At 45.0% G+C, this 21512-nt stretch overlaps 1 protein-coding gene across 2 annotated transcripts; it reads right to left on the bottom strand.

Annotated features, from left to right (window-relative positions):
• Window positions 1–2159: 2159 nt before the first annotated feature.
• Window positions 2160–21101, bottom strand: vps9d1 (VPS9 domain containing 1). Of its 2 annotated transcripts, none has more exons than XM_023348345.1 (16): window positions 20944–21101; window positions 19800–19860; window positions 18676–18849; window positions 18414–18549; window positions 18193–18304; window positions 13600–13662; window positions 12572–12627; window positions 9862–9949; window positions 9633–9715; window positions 9284–9561; window positions 8917–9135; window positions 8724–8853; window positions 5553–5758; window positions 4921–5002; window positions 4098–4202; window positions 2160–3948 (listed from the first exon to the last, which is right to left on the bottom strand). In XM_023348345.1, the coding sequence occupies exons 1-16, from the start codon at window positions 21028–21030 to the stop codon at window positions 3846–3848; spliced, it is 1983 nt and encodes a 660-aa protein (XP_023204113.1). In that variant the 5' UTR covers window positions 21031–21101; the 3' UTR covers window positions 2160–3845. The 2 variants fall into 2 exon arrangements, with proteins under 2 accessions (XP_023204113.1, XP_023204115.1); XM_023348347.1 differs by having other exon boundaries at window positions 12572–12624.
• Between the last annotated feature and the right edge of the window lie 411 nt (window positions 21102–21512).

The raw sequence follows: 21512 nt of genomic DNA, 5'->3' as shown, positions 1-21512 counted from the left end.
TCTGTGGCATCTGCTGAGTACAGGACAAGAGCTTGGGTTTCTGACTTGCCATCTGAAGTGTCCAGTGAGTTGTCGTCGACTGAGGATAATGAACCAGAAGGCACGGTTGTGGAGCATCAACTGGCCTCCACCTACGTCACCTCTATTGACGCTGATGTACATGAAAATGTGACCAGTGATGAGCAACAATCTGACTTGGTCATATCATTGGATCCAGCTACATGCTCTTCTGCTTTGGAGGCAGCAACGACTGCTGAGCATGATCCGAACTGTTTGCCTTTAGTTACGGTTCCTGTCTCACCTGAAACTGTTGTGCCCACTGGAGACCATACTGTTGTTGACAGGGTGGTAGGTATTCGCACAAGATCAAGGGTGGGAAGGTTACTTAAGCCTGTTTCCAGATTGATTGAGATGATGCACCAGAAAACGGAAACAGTTTGAGTCTTGTTAGAGTGAGGAGAGAGTTTGTTTTATTGTACTTGTAATAGACAATGGTGTTTTAGAATAAACAAGGTGCTTTTGTTTTCATTTGTCTGTATCAGGATGGCGTATGGTTATAAGATGGAAAAATATGTAATCGGCATATTTTGTTTTTTTATGCTTCCCACACGTGTGATGATGAGGTCTGGCCAACTTCTTCTTACACTGATTCTTTTGAGAATAGTCGTCTGACTGGACTTTCTTTGTAACTGTACTGCCTGGACTTTGCTGAGCAGAACTATCACATTTCAATGGCTGTGAAGATGCTATTGAAAAATTGTCTAGAATATTAATTTTGTTTTTGTTCTCTTTTTTTCTTCTGGTTGCTGTGATGTACCTGTTTTTTTTTTAGAGGGGATGTTGTTTTTGTTTGTGATGTTTGTTTATTTCAGGGTGCAAGTGGAATTCAGCAGGGGGGAATGTAACAGTGTTTAGGTTTAAGTTGTAGAATCCCACTTGCTTTATATGGATCAGTGCAATGGGGAAATAGCGCCCCCTCTCTGTGTGGCTGGTTAAATGTTGCTGGCTCCTGCACTCAGTGCCAGTCTGTGAAAGCTGCACGAGAGGTGAGTTGCGTTTTTCAGCACACAGTAGAAACGTATTAGCAACATAATTTTTATTAACTTGGACAAATAGTGTGAAATTTATTAATTACTAGATGTGTGCCTAGCACCAATTTTTGTACTTTTAGTTTAGTTAAAATTATCAAACACTTCATGTGCTAAGCTAAAGGCTAACTTAACGCTCTGTTGTAGTGTGCTGAATGAAGCGGAGCCGTTGCACTGATCTGAACTCCCCATATGTTCCCATTCAGGAAATAAACTTGATAAACCAGAAACTTCTCGTCTTCATTAAAAATCTACACAACGCAGAGTCGAGGGGTTACTGGGGCCGGCCTGGTACAGTGGAGTGAAGCAGAACCCGGTTACATACAGTATTTACCCGCCATGACTCACACCGCTCACCACTTCAGCCTCCTTACGATGGTCCATTCCGGGTTTTGGAGACCTAAGGATGTTTTGGTGGAGTTGGGGGTAATCAGGAGAGTATTTTGGTGGACCGTTTGAAGCCAGCTCATGTGTTACCAGGGACCCAGTTGGCTCAGTCGCCTCGCCGTGGTCGGCCTCCAGTTTCTTTACAAACTCTTCCGGGTCGTCCCCTTCCAGCTGGTTTGTCCCCTCAGGTGGACAGTTTGGTAGCAGTCGATCTGGAGAGTCTGTTTCAGTTTCAACCCGTTCCTGTGAAAAGAAGCCGTGGCGGCCGACTTGTTAAACTCTCTAGTCGTTACCGTTAAGTATTTCAGTTGTTTTGTTTGTTGCTGCTGTTTAGTTTTTCCTTTGTGTTTTGTTGTATGTAAAGAAACGTACAACAAACAACAATGTGACGTTGTTTCACATGTTGTGTGTTTTTGTGTTTGTGACATTCTGTGCTTGTGGCCCCCTGTGTGGCGGATACAATGTATATATTTCACCCCCGAATGTATGCTTTTATTGTGAAGGGGAGGAGGTGAGGTGAGAAGACACCAACTGTTTTACTACATTCTGTTTTTGGTTTGGATTGGAAGACGTTGAGAATAAAACTAGACTCAAATTATATTTTGGTCTTTTTCTGCTGACTTCCACTGTGCATTACATACAGTATATAAGCCAAATGATGGAAAATCAGTTCATATATTAAAACTTTTTAAGTCATTTTATTAGCGACGTACAGGCAGGAGGAACATGCTGTCAGAATGGCAGCCAGTGCAGTTAGTGAGAGGTTGATCAATCCCAGGTGAAGCTCGGCTTCCTGCTGAGCTTCTGAGCATTTGAAAGGGAAATTAAGAAAATTCAGCGATTTTCAAGAAAAAAAAAATGATCAAAATTGGTAAAGCTAAATGAAAAATAAATACTTTATAGTACAAACCACAGGGTGAAAATAGAAATATAAATTTTATTACATATTTTTCCATGATAATTTTTGAAAAGGTGGAGCCCAGTCATTTTGACCTAAATTACAAGTTTTATTAATAACTGCCCTCCGCTATGAACAGCTGGACGCGTACTCGCTGAAAAATTAACAGCTGAAGGATTTCTTCCTCCCTAAGTAAGAAAATTAGACGTCTGGCTGGACGAGACGGTTTAAACTGGAAATCACCCAGAGAGAGATAAATAAACAAGCTGTTTAACAGTTAAACAATTTATCTTGTTAACTCTTCTCACAAAGATGCATTATTTCAGAAACATTCCCAGTACAGTTTAGAGTAAAATCACAGGATCTTTAACATCTTTCCAGTTGTAACATTTTGAATGTTACAACTGGAAACAGGATTTTCTGTCTTTTGAAAACATCTTAAATAAAAACGATGCAGAAATATTCCAGCAGGTTCTCCCAGTTGCACCAGTTTACTGGTACCGGTTCTTCACTCTGGGTCCGTTCTGTATCTCGGAACCAGAAACTAAAACCGGTTTCTGCTCTTTGGACCAGAAATTATTTTTGCTTCTTAAACAATTGAGAATAAAAAATGAACTAAATGAATCTTTGGGATGTATAAACTGGTCTGATTTAAAACTAAACAATAAAATACAAAGTTACCTGATTGATTTAATGACCTCCGACCTCTGCACAGGTCCTGGTGAATTGCATAAAAACTAGAGGAGAAGAAACTAAATTCTGGGAAAAAATAAAAAACAAAACCAAGATTCCCTTCAGCTCCTCTGGACCAACGTAGGCCTCAGAGGTCATCCTGAAGGTCACCCAGAATCTGCTCTGTCATCACATCCACTGCAAGCAGATTACCCACAATGCCGTTCACCAACATGGTGACCCGGATAGATCATCAGCAGGATTATCAGACTTCCTGTAGTTTCAAACAGTAATCTGCAGCAGCGTTTAACTCCCATGTTTTGACTGAATAATCCAGTAAAGTCTGGATTACAGGCCTCAGATCTGCTGCTGCTTTAATTCCTGAATGTTTCTCTCCAGCTCAGGCTCCGCCCACCAACCAGGTGATCATGTTTGCAGAGGAATTATTGAAATGTCCTGCAGGGGGCAGAAAAACCAATTGACACCTGGAGTCTTCTGATTGGCTGGGAGGCGGAGACAAAAGCTGCAGCGTCAGAAAACGATGAAGAGTGAGGAAGATGAGGAACAACCTGGAAAAGTAGAAGAAACGCAGAAGCAGCCCCTCCCCCAGTCCAGCCCGGTCCGGTCCAGTCCGGCTGCAGTGCTTCCCGTTTCTCAGCCCCTACTGAGCATGCTCAGAACAGGCAGCAGTAAGTTCTTCCTGATATCCAGGAGCCTCCACAGCAAAGGTCATGACCTCATCTCCGTCTGGCCAATCAGAGGCCAGCTGGTACCTGTGGCGGCTCCACAGGTCGGGGGCGTTACTCGGTGTCAGCAAGGTCAGCTCTTGCTGGAAGAGACTCAACGTAGGCCAGAGCGCTCTGCAGGGAGGTGAGACAGTAACCCTCCTCACCAATCAGGAAGCTGGGAAGACAACAGGAAGTTGGTCAATAAACAAACAGGAAATGGTTTTAAACTTGATGGCGGGACACAGAAGATCTGTAGCAAAGAGTCAGAAGAAAACAAGTCAACGTTCTGATAGACTGTTAGCCGTTTCCATGACGACGACTCGCCTCTCATGGATGAACTCCTCCAGGGCGGCGCACTCCGACAGCAGCTGGGGACACTGGCAGCGCAGCGCCACGAAGGACAGGATGGGCAGTAGGTCATCGGCGCCGCTGAGGGGACAGAGGGGAGCTGAAACGGTTCGTCGTCGTTATTGAAATAACCGTCAATTAATTCATTAATCATTAACTGGAGCACAGAGGCTCTGAAGACGCTGCTGGCCAGAAGAACTGAAACAATGAAGCTGAGCTGGTCTAGCGCCCCCTGGTGCCGGGTTAGCAGCTTTTCTCTATTTCTAACGTCTAAAAAAGGATTAAATGGTTAACAGAAAAATCTATTTATTACCCGATTAATCAATACAGTAATTGATTAATAAAATAACTATAATGAAAGCTAAATCTGGTCTTAAATTACAACTCCAGAAAAGAGATTAGAAATTATTAGTTCAGATTATTAATCCCCTCTAGAAAAGTGAGGACCAAGTTCAGAGTTTGTTTGGGTTCTACTGGGTTTTATGGTTCTGCTGGGTCGCCCTCTTCTTCCCGCTCCAACGGCCTCGTTGACCTCCTGCTTCAGACGTGGCGACCCAGTTTCAGGCCGGGCCAGCGGGGGAGGGAGGCAGCTCCAGAACCGGGGCGGTTCCTGCTGGGCCGGGCCGAGTGATTCTGATGAGACCCGACAGCGGCGCTGCTGGGTCACGGAGCACCAGACGGCGCCGGCCGCCTTTCAGAACCAATTTCACGGCTGAAGGAGTCCGAAGCTCAACGAGGTCAAAGACAAGAAAGACTGTTTACTCTAACCGGGCCGGCGCTGGCCCGGCACGTTACTCACATGGCGGCGGCCCGGGAGGCTCCGCCCCCCTGCTGGTTCCGGTAATCCTCGGCGCAGCCGCAGATCAGCCGCAGCGTCCGCACTGAGACACAAACAGAACAGAACCGGTAAGTGGGTCCGATTCACGGTTCTGAAGAACCGGTTGACAGAGCAAGGAGCGGCGCTGCCGGGCCGGTGGTTCTGCCGGGCCTCCACTGACCTCATAGGAAGAACCAGTTTGGTTTCTTACTGTTCAACATCCTGGTTCTGATAGGTCGGGTTTGGGTTTCACGTTGGCCCAACAGAACCTCCACAGTGCCGGTTCCGGATCAGCAGAAGCAGCTGCAGGTTCTGAAACGGACTGACCCGACTTGCTAAGAACTTTTTGAAAAAGAACCAAACATGGAGGGAAACCGGATCAGAACCAAGAGAGTTCTGCTTCTGAGGTCAGACATTTCCAGCAGCACCTTGCGGTCCGGTTCTGTGGTTCTGGTAAACCAAACCACTCAGCTCCGACTCAGAACCAGAACAGCTGTAGACCCAAACTGGGTTGCGTTCAGGCTGTTCCTAGGATACCAGGCTTTCCCCAGACAGAACCAGAACCAGATTTAGGAGCAGCTGGACCTCCAGATTATAATCTGGTTTAATCTCACCTACGCAGTCCAGCTTCCTCTGAGGGCAGCGGTCCCGCACCAGCAGCTTCAGCTCCTGCACCGCCACCTGGTAGGGGTAGGAACCTTGGAGCGCGCCGGGGTCCTGGGGGAACAGTTTGAGGGGAACACCGACCTCTGCTGGCGAGGCGCTGCAGTACAGCGCCATGTTCCTCTGGAAGAGAAGCTCTCGCTCCCGGAGGACTCGCCTGAGGAACACAGGATGCAGGAAAACTTTTCACCCTGCAGTCAGGAGCAAAAAATAATCCCAATAAAGCTGCTAATCCCTGCAGATTAAACGGATAAATATGGAGCATAAACTCTGACTGGACAAATATTCAGCCTCTTCCTGGCAGTATTTAGTATCAGCACCTCAGTCTTCCTGGATCCGTCAGCTTTCCTCCATTTTTCCTTTTCACCTCTCCCATCAGGTTGGAGGGGCGGGCACACATACCTGATTGGCAGCGCTTAGACCCGCCTCCAGGCTCTGACAGTTTCTACTTCGCACTGAGAGAAGGCATACTGTCACCACATGCACCTAGAAGCTGCAGCACCTAAAATAAAATCGCTATTTACATGGCGTTGAAAGAAAACGTCGTCTAATATGTTGTAATTTTGAATGGTTTAAATCCACCAAAGGTCAGGGGTCACAGGCGACTCCTTAAAGGCTCACAGTGCAGCTGGAAATGGAACAAAAGCAGGAAACTTCTAGAATGCATATTTCTAAGTAGATAAGCCAGTCAGTGGTGGGGGGCGGGGCTAAAGCCTCGTTAACACCCAGAGCGCCGACATTCAAAGATGATTTTTTATTTCTACGCCATCAGGAAGCTGAGAACCGGCTGTACATACGGAGGATGTGAATACTTTTTCAAATAAAAACATCTGATGGTGATTTAGATTAGGCCTGTCGCCATAAACAATAAATCTATTAATCGCAGGATAAATTAAACTATCGACCTCATTTTAATTATCGGCTTTACCGTTTCTTCTTTTTCTCTTTCTGTTGACGACACTCAGGCGCATTTCATTTTCATTTTACAATCGTCGGCCCATTTTCAAAACCTGAGAGACCAAACAGTAACCGACAGGAAATCGTAGGTGTGTCAGGTTTGATCAGATCGGGTTTGACCGGGCCATAGGTCCAGCCACACGGCACGATCAACACACCACATTCGAACCGGTTTCTCTCACCTGCATTCAGGTTTCAGGCAGAAAACCCCATCAAAAGTCACACATGAATTAATGTAAACAAACACGGCTGATGACGAAGAAGCAACAACGATAGTTTATGAACTTATTTTAAAAGATGTAACAAAACGAAAAGGCGTTGGATAAAAGAGTGGAGGACGGGGCTTCATTTGCTGCACTATGATGTGGAGGTGAATTATTCTGTTTTTTCTTCTTTACCATTTGTGTGTTTAAGTTTCATCAGTTAATTAGTATTTTTAATGTTTAAAATTACATTGAGAACAATGGGCACAAAATAATGGCTCCAGTTAAGTCATTTGAAAACCAGCATTAATCATCGTTTACTGGACTCGACCTGCAGTGCATGTGGTCAGTGTCAGCATAAAGTCCTGAATGAATGAAAATCATTAGAACCTGTTTGTAGAAGCCATTTCTCCATTTTCAGTTAAATCTTAGAATTTAGATTATTTAGTTTATTTGTTTGTTTTTTTTGCTTATTTTCTAGCTGATTTATAATTAGAATTTTTGTTTAATTTGTTATTTAGGTTTTTGGCTAGTGATTCACTTAATTAGTTAATTAATTTCAGTTTGGGACGTGGCTGTTTCAAGGTATAAATAGGTAGCTCATTATGCACCTGGGTGGTCATATGGGTTTTTGCCAGTCCCAGTCCCAGTCCGCCAGTTTGTCATCAGTCTATCAGCTTATAACTTGTTTTGCCTGAACTGTGGAATAAAACAAAGAACTGCATTTTGACCTTTTTTGAACTTTTGGCTGCATAAGACAGAATCCACGGTGCATCAGTGATTATTTGAGTTGAATTCACCTTTTGTTTGATCACCTTTAAGTTTTAAGTTTTTTGAATTTGTGTTTTGGACAAATAGTCATTACACTATTTATGTCACTTTAATGATGAACAGCTGAAAAGTTACCGGGTTCATCAACTGCGGAACCAGTTCCGCTCCAACTCCTCTCCTTGCCATTTATGTGGATATTCTTTACACAAAATGTTGAATAAACATTAATGTTGTTTCCACATATCATCTCTGATGTCCACTGGACTTCGGGTTGCGCCTTGTCAACTGTTTGGGATTCCCCTCCGCGCTTTCTGATTGGCTACCTGTCACATTCAACAGGCTGCGTTCTCCTCCCAGTCGGAGAAAACCAGTGATAAACTGGCCAAGACAATCCAACATGTTGAATATGACTGATTTAGATCGGAGCGGTCCGATGTTCTACCGACTGGACCCGATCAGTAAGATTGTCATAAGGGGAAAATCGGGGCAAAAAACAAAATCGTGTTGTTTGACGTTGGCTTAAGAGAGGAGAGAAGTATCACATCATAGCAGTCTGATATGACCGCCTTTCTCTAAATCTATTGATTATTGAAGGGCAACATGGTGTACAGACTTCATAATCTGCACTCTTTTGGTTTAATGTAGTTTTTATTTCCACTTTTTTATGTTTAGTTTTTATTCAAGCCCATTTTTTGTTAATGGAGACTGAGAATCCATTTTATTTTTGTTTTTTTTCACCAGTTCCAGGATTTAATATTCTTTTGAAAATAAATTGCATCTATTTTTGCAGGATATTGTTTGCATTATTACGTCATTTCCATTAAATCAGTTTAAAAAGGTCTACAAACAGTATTATCGTTATTGCAATAATTTGAGACAATTAATCGCTCAGCAAAATTTGTTATTGTGACAGGCCTGCTTCCAGTCCATTTCTACCGGGAGAATTTGTCAAGATTTTAATTAGAAAACCAATTTATGAGAAAATTGGCAATCTTACAATAACCCTGAAAACGCCGCCATGCGACGCAACGTCTGCCGGCTGTCCCAGGAAGAAACTAAAACTGAGTTTAGGCTGATTTCCATAAACCAGAGAAACTTTCTGTCACTGGCTGGAGGGCAGAGCGGGGCGGAGCCGCAGGGCGCAGTGGGGCGGAGCTGCCCACCTGGCCCAGCAGAAGACAGATGTAATACCTGAAGAGAGCCAGCAGGGGGCTCCACAGCGGCGTGAAGAAGGCCTCCTCGATGCAGCCCAGACTCAGATCCTTAAAGGTCGCCGTGTTCAGGCAGTCGAAGGAGAGCAGGCAGAGCGACAGCAGCTGATCTAGAACCGAAGCTCAGGATCAATATTCAGATCCATCGATCAATAATCGGTCGATCAGCTCACCGACGGCTCCGTGGACGTCTCTGACGATGGCCTTCAGGTGTTCTTTTAGAGCTCTGAGCTCCAGCTGCTCCAGCTCAATGGAGGGGTCAAAGGTCAGCACCGCCCGCAGGTCGCCACAGTCCAGCTGGGACAGGAAGTGCTCCAGGTCCTCGAAGGAGTCGTCCCACTGCACAGGGTCCTCGCCGTCCAGAGAGCTGCCGGTTCTGGTCGGTTGTCGCTCTGTGACGGGTCGACACACAACATTCACCACCGACCCGCTGAGATGATGACCTGCTGCGACGGTCGCCGTGGCAACAATCTGCGACGCCCCACATCATCTCAGCGGGTCGACGCCCAACTTTAACCCTAACGCAACTGGATGTTTCACCTGGAGAGAGCCGGGCGTGGACGCTGCGAGAAGACCTGAGCAGCAGGGCGGGGCTCTGAGGAAGGCTCTGAGGAAGGCTCTGAGGAAGGCTCTGAGGAAGACTCTGAGGAAGGCTCTGAGGAAGACTCTGAGGAAGGCTCTGAGGAAGACTCTGAGGAAGGCTCTGAGGAAGGCTCTGAGGAAGGCTCTGAGGAAGGCTCTGGGTGACGATGGGGTAGAGCTGGTTGTAGATCCTGAACTGATGTTTCCTCAGCAGCTCCACTAGTGGATGATCAGACCTGGAAGAAACCAGGATCATCACTCCAGACTCAGATATAGATATATAGATATAGATATATCCCATAATCACCTGAGCAGGTAGGAGAGCAGATCCAGAACCAGCGAGGCGTCCGGGTTCTTCTTGATGTTGGTTCTCCACTGTTTGGGCCAGTCCTAGAACCAGAACCGCCTTTAGCCAGACCACTCTGGGCCCAGCAGAACCTCTAGCAGATGGACCCATCCCAACTAGAGCAGAACACGGTTGGTACCGAGACGTTCTGCTGAGCCAGCTGGTCATAATGATATGCCGGGTCACTCACGTGGTCCAGTTCGTACTCCAGAACCCGGGAGTAGAGGAGCCGCTGCTCCTGCTCCTCTGCAGTCAGTGCTCCAGAGGCAGCAAACCTCCTGTTGAGACCAAACAGACCAGATTAGATCAGATTATATCAGATTATCCAGGCTCCTGAGAGGCCTGAGAGATCCGCTCCTGGATCAGGTGGGCTAACGTCCGCCATTTTGATCGCTGTTTACATTCCCCCATCAGCTGATGCAGCGGTGGCCTGTGACGTCATCAGCGCTACTGCAGCCAAAATACAGACTAAAAACCCGGACGCCTTCATGGTCATCACAGGTGACTTTAACCATGCCTCATTGGACAAAACTCTAAACAACTTCCAGCTGTATGTTGTCTGTCCCACCAGGGAAAACAAAATGCTGGATCTCCTGTATGCTAATGCCAAAGATGCATACAGCACCACAGCCCTGCCCCCCCTTGGCAGGTCGGACCACATCTTGGTAAGGATGACTCCCAAGTATGTCCCTCTAGTGAGCAGGCAGCCTGTGCGCATCAGGACGGTGAGGAGGTGGACACAGGAGGCAGCTGTACAACATGTACAACCTGAGCTTGAGGCTGGAGAGAGTCTCACTGCGGTGGAAGACATCACATGTGGTTCCTGTTCCCAAGAAGCCAAGGCCATCCGACCCAGAGGACTACAGACCAGTTGCTCTCACATCTCATGTGATGAAGGTCATGGAGAGACTGGTCCTGGCCCAGCTGAGGCCTCAGGTGAGGACGTTTCTAGACCCCCTGCAATTTGCCTACCAGCCCCACTTAGGAGTTGACGATGCCGTCATCTTCCTGCTGCACCGAGCACTGTCACACCTGGATGGTGGAGGAGACACTGTGAGAATCACATTCTTTGATTTCTCCAGTGCCTCCAACACCATCCAGCCTCTGCTGCTGGGTGAGAAGCTGCGGAGGATGGGTGTCAACAACTCAGTGATCTCCTGGGTTACTGACTACTTGACAGGCAGGCCACAGTTTGTCCGTCTGGGCAGTGTCCTGTCTGATGTGGTGGTCAGTGACGTAGGAGCTCCACAGGGAACTGTGCTTTCTCCCTTTCTCTTCACCCTGTACACCACTGATTTCCAGTACAACTCTGAGTCATGTCACCTACAGAAGTTTTCTGATGACTCAGCGGTTGTCGGGTGTATAGGGGCTGGAGGGGAGGAGGAGTACAGGACACTGGTGGACAGCTTTGTGGAGTGGTCTGACCAGAATCACCTGAGGCTCAACATTAGTAAGACCAGAGAGATGGTGATTGACTTCAGAAGGAAGAAGATACCTTCACGGCCACTAAAGGTCAAAGGGGAAGTGGTGGAGGAGGTGGAGGATTACAAATACCTGGGAGTTGTAATCGGCAACAGACTGGACTGGGCATCTAACACTGACGCTGTGTGCAGGAAGGGGATGAGCAGACTCTATTTTTTAAGGAAGCTGAGATCCTTCAATGTGTGCAGCAAGATGTTGGAGACCTTTTATCACAGTGTTGTTGCCGGCGCCATCTTCTTTGCTGCTGTGTGTTGGGGAAGCAGCATCAGAGCCAGCGACTCTAATAGACTAGACAAAATCATCAGGAAAGCTGGCTCTGTACTGGGACTAAGGCTGGAGTCCCTGGAAACTGTGGTGGAGAGGAGGACACTGAAGAAGGTTCTGTCTATGATGGACAATAAACAGCAGCCTCTCCACCACATAGTGGACAGACAGCGGAGCTCCTTCTCACATAGGCTGCTCCAGCTCCGCTGTCGTAGGGACAGATACAGGAAATCCTTCCTGCCACATGCCATCTCACTGTACAATAAAAGCTAAATCATTGTTCTGCACTAATCAGTCCGATTTCACACAATGCACTGTGGCACACTGCTGTACATATATTTACATATACATTCTGTTCTGCATTTTGAATCTTTGCAAGGACTGCTCTAAGCTGCTTTTATATTGACAGCATGTTATATTTTATTCTTATTTATCTACAACTGCTACTCAGTGGTGGTTGTTATTGTGTCTTGTCTCTATGCTGCTGTAACTGCAAAATAATTTCCCTGCAGGGATGAATAAAGTACTTCTATTCTATTCTATCAACCAGCAGACCTCTCAGGTCTTCTGGTTCTGCTCTGCATCAGAACCAGAACCAAACATGGAGAAGCAGCATTCAGCTTCTATGCACCACAGATCTGGAACAAACTTCCAGCAAACTGCAAAACATCTGAAACCCTGAGATCCTTTAAGACTAGAAGCTGCTGTTGAACCATAATCAATGAAACGCTGATCAATAATCTGATGAGATTCTGTTGACGTCTCATCGACGTGTTCAGTTGCCGACTGTGTGGCTGAGCAACTTTCTATTTTGGGGTTCATTGACGTAAATCAATCTGAGCGCCTTGCTGCTGACATGTGCTAATAAGTTGATTGATTAGACCAGAACCTGTTTAATCAACTATAACCAGGTTGATTTCTTTATAGCCACAAATATGCGACTGCTAAAGTTTACAGGTGCCACTGCAGCTTCCAGTGGAACTGGGAATGTTGGGAACGCTGGGCGGACACGGAATCCCAAACTGAACCAAGAGTTACATCAGACCAAACCAACAGATAACAGAGCGATCTTTGGATCGCATCTGACCAGCCAGGCAGAAACGAGCAGCTGGACGCTCCCCCCACCCCAGGTGAGGATGATGATGTGCTGCTACCTGTTAGCTTCGTCCTGCAGCCTCTGCCTCCTCTCCTCCACCTTCCTCTGCAGCTGCTCTTCACGTTGAGGAAAGGTCAAAGTTCAGAACAACCAACTCTACTGCTCACAAACTATGGCAAGCTGCTTTAGCATAAAATCTGCTTCACTCACATCCCTGATCTCTGAAAGTGGTTTATGAATAAATGTTTTAGTTCATGAAGATTTCTCTAATTCCATTCTGACAGATTTACTATTGGAGTGTTTGGAGGCTTCAATTCAAGAAATGCACATTTCATGTATCTATTGCAATCGGACTAGTCAAAGTAAATTTATGATATCCTTTTTTCTGACCAGTCATAATTCTAAATCAAGATATCTTAAATCTTTTAGATTTATGCAGATTTTAAAATTTCAATGAAAACGCATTTCTGAAAATTTGTCTCTTCTGTTTTTAAGTGCAATGGCTGTTGGAAGAGGACAAATAGGAATCTACAGATTTCTGACTCAGTCTTCAATCACAAAGTTAGTGTTGTCATATCTAGTAACGCTGAGCTCTTTCTCCATTGTGGCATTTTCAGACTATTTTGTACCGGAAACCCAAAAATTCTGCAGGCAACAGTTTGGACGGCTCAGGGGGCTTAACATCCACAAATGTAGTTTTGATGAGTCATAAATGTGTGAAATCTTAAAGTGTAATTATGAACGCTTCAGATGACAAATCATTTGAGATACTTTGGAAATCTAATCTTTATTCTATTTAGCTCTATTTTATAAATAGGTCTAAGTTTAATTATGTGAGAATTTCTGTTTGTTCAGTCAGTATTTAATAAAACTGACAAAAAAAATGTAAAAATTTTGATGATGGTTTTTAACTCAGCATGTTATGATAAATTTAGCCTGTTCTGTTATGGAAATATGATCAGGCTCATTGATTTTTTTTTTAACTCAATCGATAACTGGCTTCCCTCATCTGGATATTAAAGCAGCTCAAGTTCTAGAAAGCAGCAGATTTTAACTCCATCTTGGCAGCGCTCGGTGAAAGGATACGGCGTCCTGTCTGGCTCTGGCGATGATCAGATTCTCCATCATCTGCCGCTGCAGAGAAAGCGTCTGCAGCAGAAAGATATTTATGATAAACATTTATATCCAAAACTCAGACATTTGAAACAAACTTTTAAAAGCAGAGAGAACCAGATTCCTAAACACGGTTCAGTGTCCAGACAGAAACCAGAGGTCCATTTTCCTTAAACAATGAAAACAGGAAACACAACATAAATATTTCTATTATCTTTATTACATTTTAATTTGTGACAAAAACACGACAAGAGAATAAGGAGCAATCAGCAGAAATCCAGCAAACAAAAGTGGAATAAAAACAGAAACTGAGTCTCCATCAGTTGATGAGTTAATGAAAGTCCAGAGAACGATCCAGACCGGTTCAAACCTAAACGTTGGCAGCAACTCTCAGAACCGGTTCTGCAACAGCAGGAGGCTTAGCCGCAGCCCAGAGTCCCAAAATAATCCGGAATAATACGCCATGATGACCAATATGAATAAATGAATTGAACATTGTTTCATATTTTCATGTCAAACAACAAAATCAAGTGTAAAACTGCAGATGAAGGTAAACAGAGCTGCAGACTCAAAGTGTGTCGATCGTTAGGAGAAGAACCCAAATATCGCAGCAGCCATCATCCACACTAAACTCCAGATAACCAGAACAAACACCATAGCGCCTGAAACGCATGCATCTGGGCCGCAAAGGTCAGAGGTCAGCAGCACTTTAGATCCACCAGGTGCTGCAGGAGTGAGGTCACTGCTCTGTTTCATCACCTGCAGCATCTGAAGATGAAAAATGCTTTTAGGTAATCAGATTACTGATCGCTTCATCAGAAAACAGAGAAAATCCATCAAGTCCTCCTAAAGCCCCCTAAAAACCCCTAAAACCCCTAAAACCCCAGACCCTCCTAAAAACGGTCTGTCACTGGCTGGAGGGCGTCACCAGGTCTGTCACCTCCCAGTGACTCGGTGTTGGAAATCGCTCACAATCTGTCATCAGCTTTTAGAAATGTATAAAATAACCGTTTATTATTTAAGGGGTGAGTATTCTCTACCGTTCCATCAGCCAAAAGGAATTCATTTTCCAGTTTGTTGCCAATAAAAAGCCCAACTTTGACAGGAATCTTGTTCTTTGATGCATTTTGTTTTGAAAGGAATAGAATAAAATATACTTTATTGATCGCCAACGGGAAATTGCTTATTTGTTGACAAGCCACTCCATCAAGGTGTTAAATATTAATAACACAAATATAACCATAAGAGATAGTTTATTTTACACACACATTTGAGTGATGTAAGTAATTCAATATGACTGAATGTAAATAAATTTAATAACAACCATGCTCATGCAAATATATTAATCCACAGGTGTAAATCCCGGGGGGTCGGGGGGGTCCGGACCCCCAATCTTATAAAAGTCAAGAATTGTCCCCCCCAAAAAAGCCATTAAAGAAACATTTGCATTTAAGTAATATCAATATGAAAAGAAAAATGAAACAAAGGACGAAATAAATCTGCCATTTATCTCAGGAAAAAATAAGAATTAATTTTTAGGTCCCCCCTCCATTACTAGAACAATGGTTCAGTCCAAAGTGTGGGAGGAGCAACAGCAGCTGAACGGTACCGACTGGCAGAACCGCTGGAGTGAGGAGCTAGCTGTTAGCTGCTAGCTGTTAGCTGTTAGCTGTGGCTCTGCAGCACAAACATAAAACCTTTCAGTAAGTAAATACTTAAAGCAAAAGACATGTAACACCTTTTATTTACTTTTACTGCTCAAAAAGAAGAAACACATTAACAATAAAAATCAGACTGCAGTAATTTCATTACTTTGAATCATGATAAGCTGCCTTATTAGCAAAACTGCTACATTGCTTTCATAAACTTTAAGCTTTTTTGTCAAAGGTAGTAAACATCTCATTCATATTTAGCTCTTTAACTTTTAGTTAATTAGAGTTTGAAACTGGAGGAGGAGCTGAGGAAGTGGACCAGCTCAGAGTGGGAGCCCAGAACGGATAGAAAAAACTAAAAGTTATAACTTTATTTCTCACTGTCTTCAACGTAGAGCCTTTAAAAACACAAAATAGGATCTGAATATTTTTCTATATAAACCCTGGTGCTTTAAGTGTTTCAGTTATAATACCTCCCAGATATTAATTTCTATCTACCTGCTGGTTCTCAGTCACCAAGGACATGGCAAAGCTAAAAAAGGCTTAAAAACAAAGCATCTTAAGTTATAATTTAAACAGCTCATAACTTGTATTGGGAGCCATTTCAATAAAATGATCAGTTAAAACTTTTTTATTTAGAGCCTTAAATGTTTGTAAAAGTGCAGCAGAGATTAGATCAGACTGAACAAATCGTATCTAAGCAACATTTGAATTTTAGTTTTATTTCTCTGCAGGCTGTTTACTGAGAATAAAACATGTTTGATGTGCATTACTAGTCATTTTTGGTCCTGCAGCTTGAATGTGGTTTAAAAATTTTCTAAACTACCTTTTACCTTACATTTCACTGTAACTTTGCCGACCCCCCAAAATTGTTCTTAAGAAATGTTCCTGTTTATGGTTCCCCCATAATGAGATGGATTTACGCCCTTGAAAAACCCGAACAGCAACTTGGATCTCTGAGAACCTCCGGACCAAGAAGCTGAGAGACGACCGCCTCAAATCACTTAAATTATGAATCACACCTGCAGAGCTTACTGTGGAAAAGCATCTCTGCTGTCTGGATGTTCAGCTGTTAGCACGAGACTGTCTTCAGTCAGAGGCCTCTTTAAACTGACTGCTACTGGAGGTCCGTACGTTCCCCAACACCATCAATACTTCGTCAATATGAGTTACGACAAGATTTAATAAAAATAAATATTATTTCAACCCATTAAATTAACACCTGAAGTTGGAGCTTAACTGGGTTAACTGGGTCAGACTGGAAGTGGAACAGGTTGAAAGATCTCCAGGAATCTGAACCAGAATTTCACCGTTTAATCTGGAAGCACTCAGACTTTATGGACCCGTAGTTCTGGTTCCGAGTGGTTCTACGTTGGTTCTATCTATATTTGGTTCCGGTTCTGTTCGGGTTCTGTGTGAGGCTCGTTACCGTGTCTGCAGCGGACCACGTGTCAGTCTGGACCGAACCGACTTGCAGTAGTTAGCCAACACTTTACCTTCATGAACATCGTCAGCTTCCTCCAATATGGCCGCAGCTCCACCTGGTTCCGAAACATTTTCCTAATCTAAACGGAAAATTTTCCTTTAATCCAAAATTTCTCTGACAACTAGAGAAATAGAATCTAAGACGGGAGGAACCGTGGTTCAAGAAAAGGTTCGGCTCACCATGGTATTTCTTCAGGCTCTGGTTCCCAACGACAGACATGAGACGAAGGAGAGGTTCTACAGGGCCACTTGGACCTTATCTGGAGTTAAATAAGCCCAGAGTCCAGATGAACCCACCCTTCCACCCCCAGCTTCATCAATGACGCCGAAACGGAACCACTACAGTTTCAAAATAAAAGCCCGGAAGTCATGTTTCGGATCTCTTGGTACATTTCAGGTCCCGGTGGAGTGTGCTTATATCTTGACCGGATCAGAATCAAAGCGTTCTAGTTCAGATATCCTGAAGTCCATCTGCTGCTGGCAGAACCATCGACTGGAACGGATCCATCAGAACCCAACATCCGTTACTGAGGCTACAGCGCCCCCTAATGCAGGGGTGTCAAACTCCAGTCCTCCAGTCGCTGTCCTGCAGGGTTTAGATGAGCCACAGGTACAAAACACTGGAATGAAACGGTTTAATGACCTCCTCCTTGTGTAGATCGGTTCTCCAGAACCTTAATGACCTAATTATTCTGTTCAGGTGCTGCAGCAGAGACTCATCTAAAAGTTTCACGGCAGCGAACCTCCAGGACTGGAGTTTGACACCTGTGCCCTAATGAATCAATAAACACACCAGAAAACACGCTGGGGCGCTAGAGAGAAGGTTCTGGTTCTGTTAGTGTCGACCATTGTCTGGAGGTTTTGGTCCTGAAACCTCAGGGTGTCATCTTGGGTTTCTGCAGATGGTTCTGTTGGTTCTTCTCTGTGCGGTTGGGTCATCGTCAATGGGTCTGAGGTTCTGGTTCCTCCGGCTCAGAGGTCTGGCTCATGTGGAGCAGTTTCTGAGTGATGGATCAGAACTGCAGTGATAAGAACGCTGCTCCAAAAGGTTCTGGTTAAGAAGGAGCTGGTCCAAAGGTCTCAAAGTTCTGGTCCCGAGATCGGGATTGTGACAAAAGAACCAGAACCTGGTCCAATCAGCTGGACTTCAGAGATCAGGAGAAGAGCTCCATCATCCACAGATGCTGCTCCTTCACGCAGAGGTTCAACAGGAGGTCAGAAACTCCTCCCAGGACCAACTGGACCAACTGGACCAATGTTCTGTGGAAAACCTTTCCACTTTGACATTAAAGGTCTTAATCCTGTCAATCCTGACTGGCTGAAGCAATAAAGGGAGGGTGTGAAAACTTTTTCCAGGAACTGTAAATTGGCCCTTGGGATTCAGACAGGAAGTGATGACAGAGATCGGCTCTGCAAGGTCCAGACTCACCAAGGAGGTTTTCTGGAACGCCTGACCCGGAGCCAGCCGGGCCACACGAGCCTCATAGGACGCCTGGAGCTTCTGGTTCTGCCGGGACGCTTCCTCCACCGGGGTCAGCGTCCTGCAGGGGACACATCCAGGACACACGAGGACAATCAGTGGACACATCGGTCTGCTATAGTCTATAGAACCAGTGGAATCAGTGGAACCAGCAGCAGATTTGGACTTACTTCCTGCTGGAGTCGTGTGAAGCTGCAGTCTGTTGTCTCTGGAAGACATCAGGAGGAGGGAAAGAGGACGGCTGTCCACCATCATCTGACAGACCAAACCGGGACGAAGCGTCAACCTGTCCCTCAGCAGCAGAGGCTGGGGACAAGATGGGACATTAAGAGACAAGATGACAATGTCAGAGCCCTAACCCAGGAGGAAGTTAGCTGTGATTGGTCTCTGAGTTTATACCAGGCCTGCTTCTGATTGGAGGAGAGGACTCACCTCTGTCTCCAGCCTTAGGACCGGCCTCAGCCTCTGATTGGTCAGCTGAAGAACAGGAGGCGTTGTGGAGGACAGGGGGGACAGGATGGACAGAGCGCTTCCCTATGAAGGTCTTGGCTCGGTCCAGACACTGCTCCGCCAGCCGCAGCATCCGCTCCACCTCCACCTGCGTCTCTGAGGACAGAGACACACGAGACGGACAAATAATCCAGGACAAAACCTATGAAAAGTTCAGCTTGTTCAGTTCTAAAAGTTAAATAATTTATTCTACAAGATTAGAGCGTCATGAAGTAAAATATTCCAGATGTTTCTTCCTGTTTCATAATTCTGACCCCCAGCTAATGAAAATGTTCAGGTTATCTGAAAATTACAGCAATTAATACAAGATTATAATCCAGAAAGATGGAGCTGAACGTCCTCACAGAGGGACAATTAAGGACATTTCTATTCTGTTCTGTTGAACAGGAGGTCCAGGTTCTGGTTCTGGTTCTTCAGGTTGACCTCAAGCTGGTCTTCTTTGTTGGTTCTGGCGTCTCTCATCTTCTTCTGACGTTTTAGTGAGCTTCAGTCACGCTGCCACAGACTGGCTGGGAAGCAGATCGACCCAACTGGGTGGCTACTGGTTGCTCCGTGGTTCCCAGTAACGTACTGGTCCGTGAAGCGGATCGACCCAACTGATCTGACTTCTAGATGTTGCTTATTGTCTGTTCTTGGTGCTGCAGCTGCTAAGTTAGTAATCTATCCTGATTTTCACCTTTCTCCACCAGGGGGCGATAAAACTCTAAAGTGAGTGAACCTGGACAGGTAAACCAGGTGAAGCCTGAGGAACTGCAGGATGTCAGAGCCAGCAAACCGCATCTCCCCTTCCTCACACTTTTCACTGAACACAGCTGCTAATCCGGGTCATCATGCTCTTCTGAGATGGGATTATATTAAATAAATGTCAGTAAATTATGACTTCAAGTCTGGAAATAATGAATATTACTGCATCTATCAATCAATAAATGGGTCTGCTTTATGTAAAATGAAGTAACTCACTGGAAACTGCTGAACATGAAACTAATGAAGCAGCTAAATATATATATTATTTAACATGCGGCGAAGCTCTGATCTTTGAGGCTCACCTTCTTGGAGAAGAACGTGTGAAATGTAGTTGATGGTTCGCAGGTATTGGCAGTAAGCTTCCTGCAGACAGAAACACATCAACTGTAACATCTGGTCATGTTGACACGAATTTCACACCAGATCAGCCTGAGGATTTCCTCCAGAAATAACCAGAACAAACATTCTCCAAACAGTTGAAGTCAAAATAAATGTTACTTTATTAAAAAAGAGATTTATCTTCATAAATATTCAGTCAGTCCAATCCCATTCCAGTTTTCAATCACTGGAACGGGATTGGACTGAATGGGATCAAAACGTTGATTGCCCATTTGGGATACAAATAAATCTGAATCTGCATTTAGTCCAGTTCTTTATTCCAACCTGTTAAACTGGTTCTATCTCAGGAAACCCAACAGAGCATTGACTCACTCCTCCTGGACCAGCAGGGGGCGACAGTGGAGAGAAAAATACCTCCCCTCAGGAAAGAAGTCCAGCAGAACCAGAACAAGAACCACGACTGAGCCAAAATAAAATAAAGATCTACGTTCATCAGGTAGCTGGAAAGAAATGTGAGCAGGTTTCAGATTTACCCCATCAAGAGACTGAGGAAGGAGAGGATTCCTCCAGAGAGGTCAGAGGGTTCAGAGGTCAGAGAGTCTGGAGGCTCCGGTGATCTGGAGGAGGATCAATATACTCTACAAATTTACCATCAGTGGGTAAACTACCACCTCTAGGGGTAAACGTAGGGAGCCTCTCCACATCTACCACCTCTGGGGGTAAACGTAGGGAGCCTCTCCACATCTACCACCTCTGGGGGTAAACGTAGGGAGCCTCTCCACATCTACCACCTCTGGGGGTAAACGTAGGGAGCCTCTCCACATCTACCACCTCTGGGGGTAAACGTAGGGAGCCTCTCCACATCTACCACCTCTGGGGGTAAACGTAGGGAGCCTCTCCAGTCCATCAGGAGCTTCCGCCCCATTTTTACCCACATTATGACCATTATAACCAGTCAAGCTCCCAGCTGGTCCGTTTACTGGCTTTCCTGGACATGACAGCTGGAATAGCCCCCGCCCCCATGTTTGTTTACATTCCATACATCGTCACTTCCGGTCGGCTTCAGCCCGGAGCTTTGATCCTGCCGTCCAGTGAGCAGCCGCCTACCTGCTGCCTGTCTCCCCCCTCCAGCTGGATCGCCTGCTTGGCCATCTTCATGGCGCTCTGCAGCGGCTTCCCTCCGTCGTCCGCCATACTCTTCCTCTTCTTCAGCTTCACGGGCTGCTCACTAAGGTGCACGGCGCCCTCCGGTGGCCATGCAGGTTGTTTCCTAGGGAAATTATTAATATCTGTCTTCTATTGTCAGATGTACGGAAGAGGATAAGGGCCACCAAAAAAAAGAAGAATTCCGAGAATTCTTTTTTTTTTTGGTGGCCCTTATCCTCTTCCGTAGATTCTGACTTTAAACTCAGAATTATTTATTTTTTATTTTTTCGGTGGCCCTTATCCTCTTCAGTACAGATGTGTTAATCCGAGGTGGTGGTTTCATTTTCAGTTGTCAAATAAATATTTATCAATGTCGCATTGTTGCATTACTGCTTATTCTGTGTCAAGTCCAGGGTTTAAAAAAGTTTGAATGATTAAAGGTGATAATTTCCTCTCTACATATTCAGAGGTTGGCGGGGCATAGCAAATAAACTGAAAAAACTACATGAAAATATGAAGACTTAAATTGT

This window comes from Xiphophorus maculatus, chromosome 2, assembly GCF_002775205.1.
Source record: "Xiphophorus maculatus strain JP 163 A chromosome 2, X_maculatus-5.0-male, whole genome shotgun sequence".
Classification (NCBI taxonomy): Eukaryota; Metazoa; Chordata; class Actinopteri; order Cyprinodontiformes; family Poeciliidae; genus Xiphophorus; species Xiphophorus maculatus.
The sequence above is the reverse complement of the archived record's forward strand: the minus strand, read 5'-3'. Positions and strand labels throughout refer to the sequence as shown.

Bases quoted from the DNA above. Each gene is read 5' to 3' on its own strand.
- vps9d1 (XM_023348345.1), bottom strand. From the start codon at position 21,030: ATGGCGGACGACGGAGGGAAGCCGCTGCAGAGCGCCATGAAGATGGCC. The intron at 9,950-12,571 runs GTAGCAGCACAT...TGGTCTCAACAG, and splicing joins CTGCAGGACGAAGCTAACAG to GAGGTTTGCTGCCTCTGGAG. The intron at 8,854-8,916 runs GTGAGCTGATCG...CTTCGGTTCTAG, and splicing joins AGACGTCCACGGAGCCGTCG to ATCAGCTGCTGTCGCTCTGC.